Source organism: Diceros bicornis, chromosome 10 (assembly GCF_020826845.1).
Source record: "Diceros bicornis minor isolate mBicDic1 chromosome 10, mDicBic1.mat.cur, whole genome shotgun sequence".
Lineage (NCBI taxonomy): Eukaryota > Metazoa > Chordata > Mammalia > Perissodactyla > Rhinocerotidae > Diceros > Diceros bicornis.
Genome location: NC_080749.1, coordinates 53,011,440 through 53,024,699, shown reverse-complemented (window position 1 = coordinate 53,024,699; position 13,260 = coordinate 53,011,440). Strand labels below are relative to the sequence as shown.

General features: G+C 32.6%; 1 protein-coding gene across 5 annotated transcripts in view; it reads right to left on the bottom strand.

Annotated features, from left to right (window-relative positions):
- The window catches only part of DYNC1I2 (dynein cytoplasmic 1 intermediate chain 2), a 52,128-nt gene that overhangs the window by 18,945 nt on the left and 19,923 nt on the right, over window positions 1-13,260 (bottom strand). For all 5 annotated transcript variants that reach the window (XM_058549240.1, XM_058549242.1, XM_058549239.1 and 2 more), the window contains 3 exons: window positions 11,167-11,282; window positions 433-528; window positions 56-218 (listed from right to left, as the gene is read on the bottom strand). In XM_058549240.1, coding sequence (XP_058405223.1) covers window positions 56-218; window positions 433-528; window positions 11,167-11,282 — 375 coding nt within the window. The remainder of the gene's footprint in view (window positions 1-55; window positions 219-432; window positions 529-11,166; window positions 11,283-13,260) is intronic.

The window sequence follows — 13,260 nt, the reverse complement described above, 5'->3', positions numbered from 1 at the left end:
AATCTTAAAGTAATTGAACAATGCTGAAGTCATAATCTTAGCAATTAAGCATTACCCTTCTTTGTCTTCCAAATCTCTTCCACTGTAGTCAAAGAAGATGTTAATCTGCTCGGAAAGAGCTCTTTCTACAATTCTTGTAGAATGGTCAAAGAAACTTAAAAATTCCTCAGAGTGCAAGATTTGTTGCTTTTCTTCTTCAGTGAGCTCATGAGGGGGAGCTAGAAAACAAATGTTTTTCTGAAGTCTGATTTATGTCAGTCAAATCATGTCAACTCACTGTCGCAGTTTGGATCAATGAATGACCCACATTCTTTTTCAACCCGATTCACCTCTTTGACTTAAGAGTATTTTATTCTACTTTAATACATAAATAATAAAAGAAATCTTAATAGGAATCAACAAAATTTTTTAAAATTAAATTCTCTAAGATACCTTTACTATCATTTTCTTCATCTTTCTTTAAAGTTTTCTCTTCTTCAGGTTCAATAGGTGGTTTAGGAGTCACTACGTCATCTTCTTCCTCTTCATCTGAAAAAACAGAACAATAACATAAAAATTATTTTCATGAAAATAACTGATAACTTTTGAGGTAATAAAGTATCACAACTCTTTAGATAAAAGCAGAAGTAAGCCACTAATAAGACAGAACAAGCACAAATAATATGAATCTTATCAACACAACTTTAAAGAAAGAATTAAGTGTAATCTCTTAGTTTTTATACACACCCTGTGGTACCACATTAATAGTCATACCAAATTCTGTAGCTATATAAACTAAAATAAGATATATAAGCAACTAGGATGAATTCCCCATGGAAATCTCTAAAAGCTTGCAAGCATTTATCACTACAGATAGAACAACATGCAACTCCTGCACAGTTTTATGTAGCATGCTGACACATTAACGCTGCAGAATGAAGAAAATCAAATGTCTAAAATAGCCTACAGAGCTGGCTGCTTACTTGTGATCTGAAACCATCAGTGTTTAATGGGTCTTCATATGGCATAAAGACGGCTTACATTAACTCTCAGCTTGCTATTTGAGAGACAGATTTTAAAGATAATAGCTATGAGACCACATTTTCTATTCTGTCATTTTAAATGCACGTCTTATTATCTATTGTTATCTGATGTGGCAATAAGCACTTAAAATGTTTTCTTAACTTGAATAAAAATATATATTGAGATAACATACAATGTTTATAGTAAGTTTTTTTATTACTAAATCTCCTCTTATATCCCCAAACCAGGAAATAACAAAATCACTTATTTTAAAATGTTATAGAACATACAACTCTGCCTACCTTCTCTTTCACTACATACTGAGATGGATTTTTATGAAGAAAATGCTTATTTTTATTGCCTAAAAAAATGTGTCATTTGTCTATAAGGGAATGGCAGCAGGCAGCTGCAGCAGAGTGCATCTCAAGTAATGAGAGCCTATTCAGTAAGGGGACTCTACTTGTTAGTTATAGTCATTGCCCTGACCAATGTTCAGAATTATCTAAAACACACATACATACAACATACACAAAAGAATGGTCAAGGATGAGAACCAGCTGCCAAGTCATGGTCCCAGCAGCCAGGCCAGCTGACTAGATAGCAACAACCAGATGGCACTGCTGGGATTGTGTCTTTCTGCTATAAGGTGGCAATGGGATGGCATAACATTCTTCCGCTTGACTGCTTCCAATCCTGTCGCTCCCCAATGGCGAGCCTGTGTAATTACCAGCACTCTAGGAGGCCTACAGATAAGCCTTTACCCTGCAAACAAAATGCAGCTTGTAGGCCACACCAGCTGCCAAACCACACACATAGTGTTAGGTTTGGAGAGCTATGAAAATCTTTCTAACTCTATAGTATAAGCAATAAAAATAACTGTACCTGTAGGAAAGAAAGCTTTAAATCACACTGTATAATGCACACAATGATACAACCTCCAACTTAATCAAAATGATAATGACATATGCCAATCCTATATTACGTGAAATTGAATGATTTTTATGTTCTGACAAGTTTACAGAACTAGGATAAATGGCACGAATGATTTCAATATATGCTCATACTTTTGAACCAAATGGTGAAGGTTAAAATTTTTCCTTTCAAGGGCCTCAATCAGCCACAAAGGAAAACAGTAATCACTGTCTTTTCAGCCAGCCCAACCGCATTTGTCAGCCCTTTCTCCGTCAATGCAGCCAGAGCAATCAACCTGCCAAACATTCAGAATGGAAAAACAATCTGAAAATACAGGGTATAATGCACCTGCCAGTGAAAATGGCCATTTCAAGAAAAGCTAGTGATCTCAGTGACCCCGCTGAGGAGGCGGTGGTGCAAAGGGGAAAGAACACGTAAAAGAATTCTTAGCGATCGCCACTCTCTTGCACATTGACACTTCCTTACAAAGCATGCCAATTACAGCTTTTGTGCTACTTTAAAAAAAATGAAAGGTTTTTTTGGGCAAAATAATCACACAGAGAAACAGAAAGCAGGTACTCCTTTTTAGATGAATTCTCATATACAACGGATTATTAATCTGAAAACAGTATAACTGGTAACAATTCTATGATACTGCTCAAGCATTAGGATGAAATTCTACCATAAAGTCACTTGCAGGTGTAATGTAATAAAATAATTTAATTACATTTAACTTAAAAGTTGACTTTTAGAATAACAGGATATTTACTTTACTTAAAAATTAAGTCTGAGAATATATATATTTTCCTATATTATGCTAATACTATCAGTTATCCTAATCAATTTTGTTTACTAGTAGGGTTCACTTGTAAATCCTAAAATCAAAGGTAGGGATTTTGAGTCACCCTGGACAGGTCATTCTTAACATTGTGAATTATAAATTACAGCCTCCTACACACATCATATTCTCCTCCCTCAAGTTTGTTGCATTATACGGGTTCTAAGTACCATTTCCAGTGACAGGTGTCAACGTCCTGTCATAATGCATATGGTCAGTACTTTAGTGCTAAGTGACCTCATAATCTACATATTTAACAGAAAAGATCTTGTTTATAGACACTCTTTTCCTTTTCAAATTTAAAATGTAGATGAAGTATGTTAGACAGTGATCTATATCTGCCTACTATATGGCATTTGCCCTGACTTATTTGCCCATATAATTTCAGTTGTAGTTGAATAATGAGTATCAACTATTTAAATATATGTTTTCAGGACTTTACTTTAGAATGAATATACATACCTTGTTCTACATGGATTAAACACTGACTTAAAAACTATGGATAGTTTTTAAAACTTAAACCTATGCTTCATAAAAATGATTAAGCTAGATAAAATTTCAAGGAACATAAAAATAAATGATCTGCTGTTCTCAGAAACTGCAAAACATAATATTTTTACTCTAAAGCTGGTCTTAAACAATTATCTATCAAATATTTGACAAAAATGCCTAACATCAGTAACATCAGATTAGAGAATATTCCTCTGAAACAAATACACTTCTCTTATTAAAAACTAATATGATAGCTACTAAAGGACTATTAACATGACCAAAAATACAGTTTACAATTCTAAAGATTTTCTAAGCTAGTCCCTATTACATGATAAGCTATAATTTATTTAAAACTGAAAAAGATTGCAACAGAGCAGGAAGACTGAAAAATGGGACTGCTGTGTCACATCCATTTATTGATGAATATTCATTGCAATATGCTAAGTGGTTAACTCCACGCTTTCTCTGACAGGGAATCTAAGGCTATAACGTGAGCAGTAAAGAATGCATAAAAGTAGCAGTTACTTTTAAAATGACAAATCTCTTGTCAATGAATGCTAAGACTAGGTTTAATGAACCATTGAATTTTTACTTTGAGTTAACATCAAAATTGTGATGTATTTTGGTGAGATGGAAAGAAAAGCTGTTCTATAAATTAAGCTGCACCTTGAAATAACACCAAAGAATGAAATTCCAGTCGTCAGAATAATCTGTTACAATGGAATAGGTTAATCAAAGTTAAATCATCTGTGAAATGGGTGGCTTTTGTTAAGTTGAAGGAAGGAATCTTCAAAGCAAGTTTTCTCATCTGTATGTCATACTACATTTAAGACACATCTAAGCTAAGAATAAGCCACAAAGTACGCTTTGAATTATTTTAAAATATTACAACACATTTAACAGGTAACACACAAGATCCTACAAAATCCTCACTAAACACTGATACTTTTTTTTTTTTTTTGAAGATTAGCCCTGAGCTAACATCTGTTGCCAATCCTCCTCTTTTTGCTGAGGAAGATTGGCTGTGGGCTAATATCCGTGCCCATTTTCTCTACTTTATATGGGATGCCGCCACAGCATGGCTTGACAAGCAGCGAGTCGCCGGGCTGGCCCCAACACTGATATGTTTTTAATCTATCACTTATCACGATTCTCAATATTAAGTGAAAAACAAATCCCATCATTAGTACATTATTAATCTTGTTTAGGAAATACATTTGTTGCCTATAAATTTATTATGTAGTTTCCTTATACTGGTGTACCCTTTTTTAAGACAGTTTAATATCCTATGAAGAATTCCTAATTTACAAAGTAGTCTGATTATTCACGGTACAAAGAAAGTTGCCACTGAGTTCTAAAAATTAGGAAATTTGTTGCATATAAAAATATGATTTAATTTACAAAAATTCAACTTATGAATAAGTTCACAGACATCTTCCATAAAACAAGAATATTAGAAGGAAATGCCCTAATATTAGTTTAAAAATACAGGTTAGACATGAATGATTTTCTTTTAATATTTTCAAAATAATCTTTTCTGGATCAACATCATTTTGAATCACTTCATTTCAATCCATTTGTCCATAATTTCATCTTCTTTAAATATACATATTTAAAATCGATATTAAGAGAATTTACATTGGGAAGCTTCATGAATTATCAACGGAAACCATTCCTTTTATTTTTTTAAACATCTAGAATAAGATGCAAGGTCACTTGATTTCCTTAATAATTCAGATCTTCAACATGGGAAAACACATAGCAGATTTTTTAATTAGGAAACATTCTGAATACAGATCTAATGCTAATTTAGGGACAAACAAGAAAAGAGTGATACTTTAATTATACCATTTACTTTAACACAGAATTTGTCTCTCTACATTCTTTTTTTATATAAAATTCAGATTTTATTTAGGCAGTATTGGCATCATTTACATAGATCCTGTTATCTGTGATCTCATAAATATTACATTTTTCTGAGGCCATAATTTCAGATATGCTGATTAAAGTCTTTCAATCAAGATTAAGAACAAATGCTTCAATTTTCAATTATATTTATATGCTCACAGACTCTCTGAGGGTTAAAACTAATTTATTAAATGTGTTATTCATTCCAGAATTTTTTAAAAAATCCATTTTAGACATGGGTAATATTAACCAGAAGGCCCACAAATTTAGTCTACTTGGGAAGTGTGGATTCCAGATGTTAAGAACACGCAGTAAAAAATTAAAGAGCTATTTACATATAATACTTTTCTACGCATTTATAAATGCTAGTGAACATCTACCTGAGGAAAAATATCTGGCTACTAAACCAATACCAAAAATAATTACAAAATACCACACAGATAAGAAAGTGGAATGGTATAAGAAAAAGAGCACTTCCCTGGAAATCAAAAGCCAGGTTCTGGTTGTAGCCTTGATACGCTCCCACACTGTGACCATAGGCTCATCAATTAACTTCCCTGGGCCTCAGTTTCCTCAGGTGTAAACAAGCTGATTAGATTGGATAACCTTTAGGATTTCTTTCCCTTAAAAAATGTTTCTAAAAATAGCAACAACCAAAAAATCCATACTGAAGAGGTGGACAAGAAAAAATAATGCCATTTTCAAGAGTTAAAAACTTTTAAAAGGTAAGGGAAGAAAGTAACTTTTCCAGGAGTATATCTGCAGGCACCACACTCCTGCCATGAGAAGCTTTTTACCTGCAGAGAGCAAAATTGACTGAGGGCACGTGTTCCTAGTCAATTTCATTCACAGTAGGTGCTTTAAGACAGCAAAGCACCTCAGTTCAGACCCAGTACAACCAACTTACAGAGTAAACTTGAAAGCGAGAAGATGGCTAGAACTGGGGACAAGAAAAATAAGGCAGAATAAAAACTACTGCTTCTTAAAAGAACAGAGTCAGCCATTTAAAAAAAAATGCAAGAAAGACCAGAGTTAAGTATAAGACCAATTTTTATCTTCAATTTGGTAACTCACATTACTTCTGCACTGATTACACCGCCTACCCAAGTTTAATTTACTGTCTGTCACACTCAAATTGTGATTTTGGCAATTTTGTCTCATGGTGAGTTTTGGAATTTGTTACATAATTCTTAAATGGGAACCAACCGGGCTAAGTTTGAGAACCACTGTATTAAAGCAATGGATAAGTACCAGTACAGTTAAGCATAAAGTGTTTTCATTATAAAATCTTAATTTCAGGGTTTTTTCTTTCCCTCTTTGTAAAACTTCCACAAATTGGGAAAAGAAAAGGTAAGAGCCCTAGAGATGAAAATAATTGTAATGGTATAGAAAGGAAATGATCTCATTTTTATAAATAGTTCCCAAAACTAAAGATGGCTCCATGGTATTGGGATACATCTCTCATTCTCCTTCATTTATATACCTCAGCCTGAAATTAAAAAAAAACAAAGCAAGCATAATCTAGTACCTTTGTATATAGCATATACTCAATAAACCTATAGAATCAGTGAACACTTGTTAGATTGCAAATGAATAAACACGGACCTTTATAAAATTAACATCTAAGTCTAATCCACACAGGAAAATTTTAAAAGCAGTGGTGCTGACGCAGACATACCATTAGAAACTGGGCTCAGTTCACCCATCTTGTCACTTTCACCTTCCATCAGTGAAGATAAGGAAAATTCTATTTAACACCATGGAAGATCAAAGCTGTTTATTCATTACTCTTAGACAATCACTATAAAACAGTATTATCCTGATGCAGATATACCAACAAATAAGTTAACCAAACCATGCTACACTTTAATGAAGTGTTTTTCAAACCACAGATCTAAACCAACAAATTTAGTGTGTCATGGTCAACATTTAAAGCAATGAAATATAGTAAGAGAAGGGAAGGCGCTATTTCATAAAACTTGTTTCAGTTATATACCTGTATCCAAGTTTGCACTGGATTGTAATATAAATTGAATTTCTTACCATAGGTTACTATCAAAAAGCATGAAAGTGCTGCTTTAGTGGTAGCAGGAGAGAGAAAGCACACCTTAGAATCAGACTTGGTTTAGAATCCTGGCTACTAGTTACAGGACCCTTGATAAACTCTATCTTTCAGCTTCAGCTTCTTCACGTGTAAACAGAGCTAGTAAAACATACCTAACTCGCAGAGTTTTGGTGAGAGGATCAGAGATAAAGTGCCTCATATTATACCTGATATGTAGTAGGCACTCTTTACTGTTAAAATTTTCAGTCATTAATTTAAACATGAAGTTCGAAGAACTGTTACAAATGAATAGCTAAAATAATATATCTGAAAGATGCTAACAGGTTCAATTTTGTTCATAGCATTCAGAGGGATACACAGAACACAAAACAACAGCATGTTTGTGTCTACACAGTATGTCATCATGAAATTCAAGAAGGCTATAAAGGAGAAGCTATAATGATTTCATTTATGGATCTAAGAGCAAATAATAACTAGAATATGATAAAATCATATTAAAACCAAGAACTGAGACTAATCATACTGTTTCACTCAATTTCACCAATAGTTACACTGTAGCATTAACACTTAAAAATAACCTCTTTTCCCAGTAGTTACATCCAGAGTAAACACATGAAAATAAACATCCCAAGTAAGCAAAATCATTCTCCTGAGTAGGTAAACGAGATTAATTCCTTCACTAAATATTTATTGAGTACTTACCACATGCCAGGCACTATTCAGAACAGGCATTCAGCAAGAAGAACAGTCCCTACCCTATACTCTCAGAAAATCTGGCAAAGAAGCTAAAGTATGATGATGCTAAAAGTCTTGCCCCAAATAATTTCAAACTGAAAAGAATATAGTTTATTCTTGTGCTTCTGGATCACCAGCTTATCTAACAAATCATGATCTTTTTAATTTTTTTAATTACTTGCAAAATAAAAACAGGAAAAAGAATTTTTTGAAAAATGCCAGTCTTACATTATGCAGCTATACATTCAAATTAGTGCAAAGGCAATAAGTTACATGTACATATTTTAAAATCTATATGCATCTCAAAAATAAGCAATTAAAAAATGCAAATTTGGGGCCAGCCCAGTGGCATAGTGGTTAAGTTCACACATCCCGCTTTGGTGGCCTGGGGTTCGCAGGTTGGGATCCCGGGCGCAGACCTACACACCGCTTATCAAGCCATGTTGTGGCAGGCATCCCACATATAAAAAAAAAGAAAGTAGAGGAAGATGCACACAGATGTTAACCCAGGGCCAATCTTCCTCAGCAAAAAGAGGAGGATTGGCAACAGATGTTAGCTGAGGGTTGATCTTCCTCACCAAAAAAAAAAAGTAAATTTCAAGTAGGATATAAAACCATGTGCATGTGTGTATATATATATATATATATACACATAATACATATATAGAGGATTTTTTTTTAAATATTAAAAACTGACTGGAAACAAAATATTAACAATGGCTATTACATTGTGGTACCATAGACATTTCCTCTTTATACCCTTTCTGTATTTTCTAAATTCTCTATGATATAATACTACAATAATTAGAAAAATTATTTAAAAAAACATGGAAGTCTTGGGCCAGCCTGGTGGCATAGTGGTTAGGGGTGTTCTCCGCATCGGCGGCCCGGGGTTTGCAGTTCGGATCCCGGGTGTGCAGCAACGCACTGCTTGTCAAGCCATGCTGTGCCGGAGTCCCATATAAAATAGAGGAAGATGGGCACGGATATTAGTTCAGGGCCAATCTTCCTCAGCAAAAAGAGGAGGATTGGCATCGGATGTCAGCTCAGGGCTAATCTTCCTCATTAAAAAAAAAAAAAAGGAAGTCTTCACTTTAACCGAATATAATTATAAATATATTATAATAGGCATTAATTACCCCAAATAGCTTCAGAACACTTTACACTTCAAACAATCCAAAATGCATTTCCTAAGTGTGATGGTATAACTAAAAATAAATCTCCAAATTAACAGATGAAGAAAAAAAGCCTCATTTGTTTTTTAAAAGAGTCACTGTGCCCTCATCTTGGCTATTTTGCTCACTTTCTGAGTTAACATATCTAATAATGTAGCTCCAAAAAGACAGACATTATAATACTTGAATTAATATGCTATGTAATAAAATAATATTTTCTGGAAATTATGGAATCCTGCAGTATTAGTATTCTCCATACTAATAGTTCAACAATTTATCTCTTCTTTTTGCTTTTCTTAAATTGCTTGTATCTCAAACAAGTTTACCATCAGTGGCTTTTTTTCTGGTAAGATGAGGATTTTGCAACTTTGAAATAAAGCTATCTTACCAATCAATGGAGCAGTGGGAATGAAAAAAGTGTATCCATAGAAATAAACATTTACATGGTCAAGAAAAAAATACTTGGACACAAATGTTACCCTGATTTCGTCAAATTTTTCAAAGTGTAACTGTATGTATGATAATGTCAACTCCTTTTGGGAACAATGAAAGCAAAAGGAAAAGTTTAAGGTATTTATTTCCACTTCCCTCCTTAGTGGGGCAGGGAAAGGAGAGTTGTTAAAAGTGCATATGGTGATCTACTATTAAGTCAAAAAAGTTGTAAATAGGTATAATCCTAATTTTCTTCTGAGGTATATATAAAACATGAAAATTTAAAGATTTTTTTTGGTAATAGCTATCGATTTCAAGGATTTTTCCTCCTTTTGTTTACCTGTATTTTCTGGGCTTTCCGCAATGAATATTACTTTGGTTTTTCCTTAATGGAGAAACGTAGTATTTAACTGAAATTTTAAAAATAAATAAATTGAACATTTGATAAAGTTTTTATGGTTGATATTCTATAATTAAATAGGAATAAATTTTCATGGCTAAGGAGAAAAAAATGTTCCTTATTCACAGACTGCTATAAACGGATAATTTATTATGGGCCCACAATTCCAAAATATCAACAGCTCTAAAATCCATACCTCATTTGGTGGTAATTCCTGCATGACCAGAGATAAAGCTATTTATAATAATTACTTATCTCACTTAGTCTGAATATCCATATCTTTTGCTGCCAAAATATTAAAGTCCAAGATGCTGCTGGAGTGTTTACATATAGTTCATACACTTTACTACTTTTCTGCAATCTGAAAAATTCTGATTACTAATATATATGTGGCTCCAAATGTTTCAGATAAAAAACTGTGGATCTGTTTTACAGATCTTATGTAAACCTCTTTTATGTGTGACATAAATTTATTAACCTCACTGGGAAAAAAAAGAGTTATAATATTAACTTTATGCTTGAATCATTAGCTATCTAATGAGATTTTAAAAAATTAGTCCCCAATGTAAAAATTCTAACTCCTTCCGGTTTGTTTAAGGATCAAAGGACTCCACGTTCAATATAATGTCTAGGTGTACTTCCTTCCATTACACACAGATTAAAGGCTGTATATAATCAACATAATAGAGCTCTTAGATCATAAAAGAGAAAGTTCAAGAATTAGGTCTAGATTTGTTCATTAATATGGACAACAATAACAGCATATCAGAATACAGTATACGCTACAGAAAATAATTTATATGATCTCATTTACTGTGAGATACACTCTCTTTTAGGGAAGAATTATCCTCAATGACACAGAAATAGAACATTCTTGTTTTTCTGCTTCTAAAGCAGTATATATCAATGACAAAATGAAGATCGAAAGACTTAAATTTATGTCAACAAAATTAAAAACCATACAGATTATACCTTTAACTTCTAAAAGAAGTTTTAAAACTCTGAAAAACAAATACATAAATACAGAAACCCTAAAGCATTAGTTTTATGATGTTTCTCTAATATGGGAGAATATGCCATACGGGAGAATATTTGGGAATATGCCAAAAAACAAAAAAACAAAAAAGGATGAAAAAAAAAAGCAAGAAAGAATCCACTCATTTAATGTGAGGGCTTAATGACAACCATATTAAGGATAGATATTCACCTTCTTTGGGTTGAGCCATAACTGGAGTCTGAGTTTCCTTTGTATATGTGACGATTTCTCGAGGAGGAAAGTCAACTTGTGTAATTTTAGCCATTCCAAGTTTAATAGGTCCTCGTCTAAATAAAGTGAATACAAATGTTTTTAAATACAACAAATGATACACTTTAACTACATCCAACCATGTTATTATGGAAAAGTATGAATTAAACATTGTGTATCCAACACTGTAATTTAACCTCGTTTTATTCAAGAAATTTTAGATGAACAATGAATTGGCTTTATCTTAACAAAAGAATTAGAAGCTAGCAAAAACAAAAGATATTTCTAAATCATTCCAGGTTTTTATTTTCACTTTAAAAAGACAAATAATTTAGTTTCTTAGAGCAAATGTGTGGGTGATAAAAGAGTAAGAGGACAGGAATTTCAGAGTGATCTGCTGAATATGGTTGATAATGCGAACTGTTTTTAGCAAGGATATGATTTTGGACTTTTTTGAAGAGTCAGATATGGCTCTCACTCAGATCATATTTAGTTCCCTTCACCATTGAGAGACCTGAGCTTTAAGATTGAAAAATAAGTTTCTGTTGAAAATCTTTTTTTCTACTTATATTTTGGAGAAATTGAGAATCATACAATTTATATTTTAAAATGAAATTTTAAACTTTTAAATCTCTAACTTCTGCAGGGTCAGTATTGTCCTTGATTCACATATGGACAAACTACAGTACAGATATTTTATACTCAAGCTAAAGCAAAAGATCTTTTGAATACTATAAAACTACTAAACTCAACTCTGTTTTAAATAGAGGGAATACACTCTTTTTTGACAAACAGAAGAAAAAAGTTGTAGCTGAAGAAAATGGACCAAAAGAAAATATCTTTTATTAGGTATCTGGGGGATTTTTTTTGTTATTAGATGTTTAAATTCTAAACCAAATAAAGTGTGCTTCCAAATTCCCAAATAAGCTCTCAATTATGAAGCTGTCTTAAAGGCTATCTAATAAAGACATTGCTGTATTTCCAGAATAACAAGCAGTATATCTGAAATATATATATATATCATTGATAATATAATCATTTTTTATTATATAATATATACATCCTTTTAAAAATCCTGTACAAAAAAGTATAATAAAATTAGTATGTTTAAAAAATTAATTATCTCTAAGGTCCCAAATGTGGGCCATAAGAAATTTTTAATGTGTTTTCCACTTCAAGAATACCTTAGCCTTAAAAAAAAAAAGCATAATCAAAGAATTAAATGAGAAAACTTAAGTACATATGAAGTAATCTAGTATTCTAAGAGTAAAATTTGAAATAAAAAACTTTATTTTCTGATTTTTAAGATGTAAATCATAAGAAAAGCAAATCACTCACATATCTGGAAAAAAAAGGTCAAGCCAACATTAGGAACAAGTTACTAATTTGAGTGCATATAAGGTATAATAGATAAAAATCACAATATTAGAACAAACAAAAAAAACATTCGAAGATTTAGGGGTAGGGGTAGAGAAGTAACACCTCACTTATCCAAAAGCCACTTTTACTGAGAATAAGGAAGCAACTAGGGGTGGGAGGAGCCTCAGGGCAGCCAACAGAGAGGCCTTCCAGTTAACGTACAAGAAGCTCATATACTTTTCCTATATGCTCTAACTCAAGGCTTATTTACTCTTACTTTAGACATAATTTCAAAAGGTACTGATCATATGTTTTAGAAGCTGCAAATTATCAAGGGAAAAGAGCTGAGTCAAGCACAATAGCAGCAGCAAACATTTATAATGTGCACTGGAGACTAGAATAAATAAATGAGTGAATAAATGAATTAATGAATAAATCAACAGCAATCTGAGGCCATAGTGGAGAGACCAACAGCTCTGTTCCTCTCAAAATCTTAGAAATCATCAGCGAATTTTAATATAGGGAAATAAATTAATTCATATCAAGTAACCCAGAAAAGGTTCAATATCATGTAGAATATGTATTAGAAAAAGTCTGCGAAGTTTGTAATACATCTTAGAAAAACTTACATCAAAAATATAGAAATAATAAAGGAATTTGGACACTTGGGTAGACAGGTTACCCAGAAAATCAGAT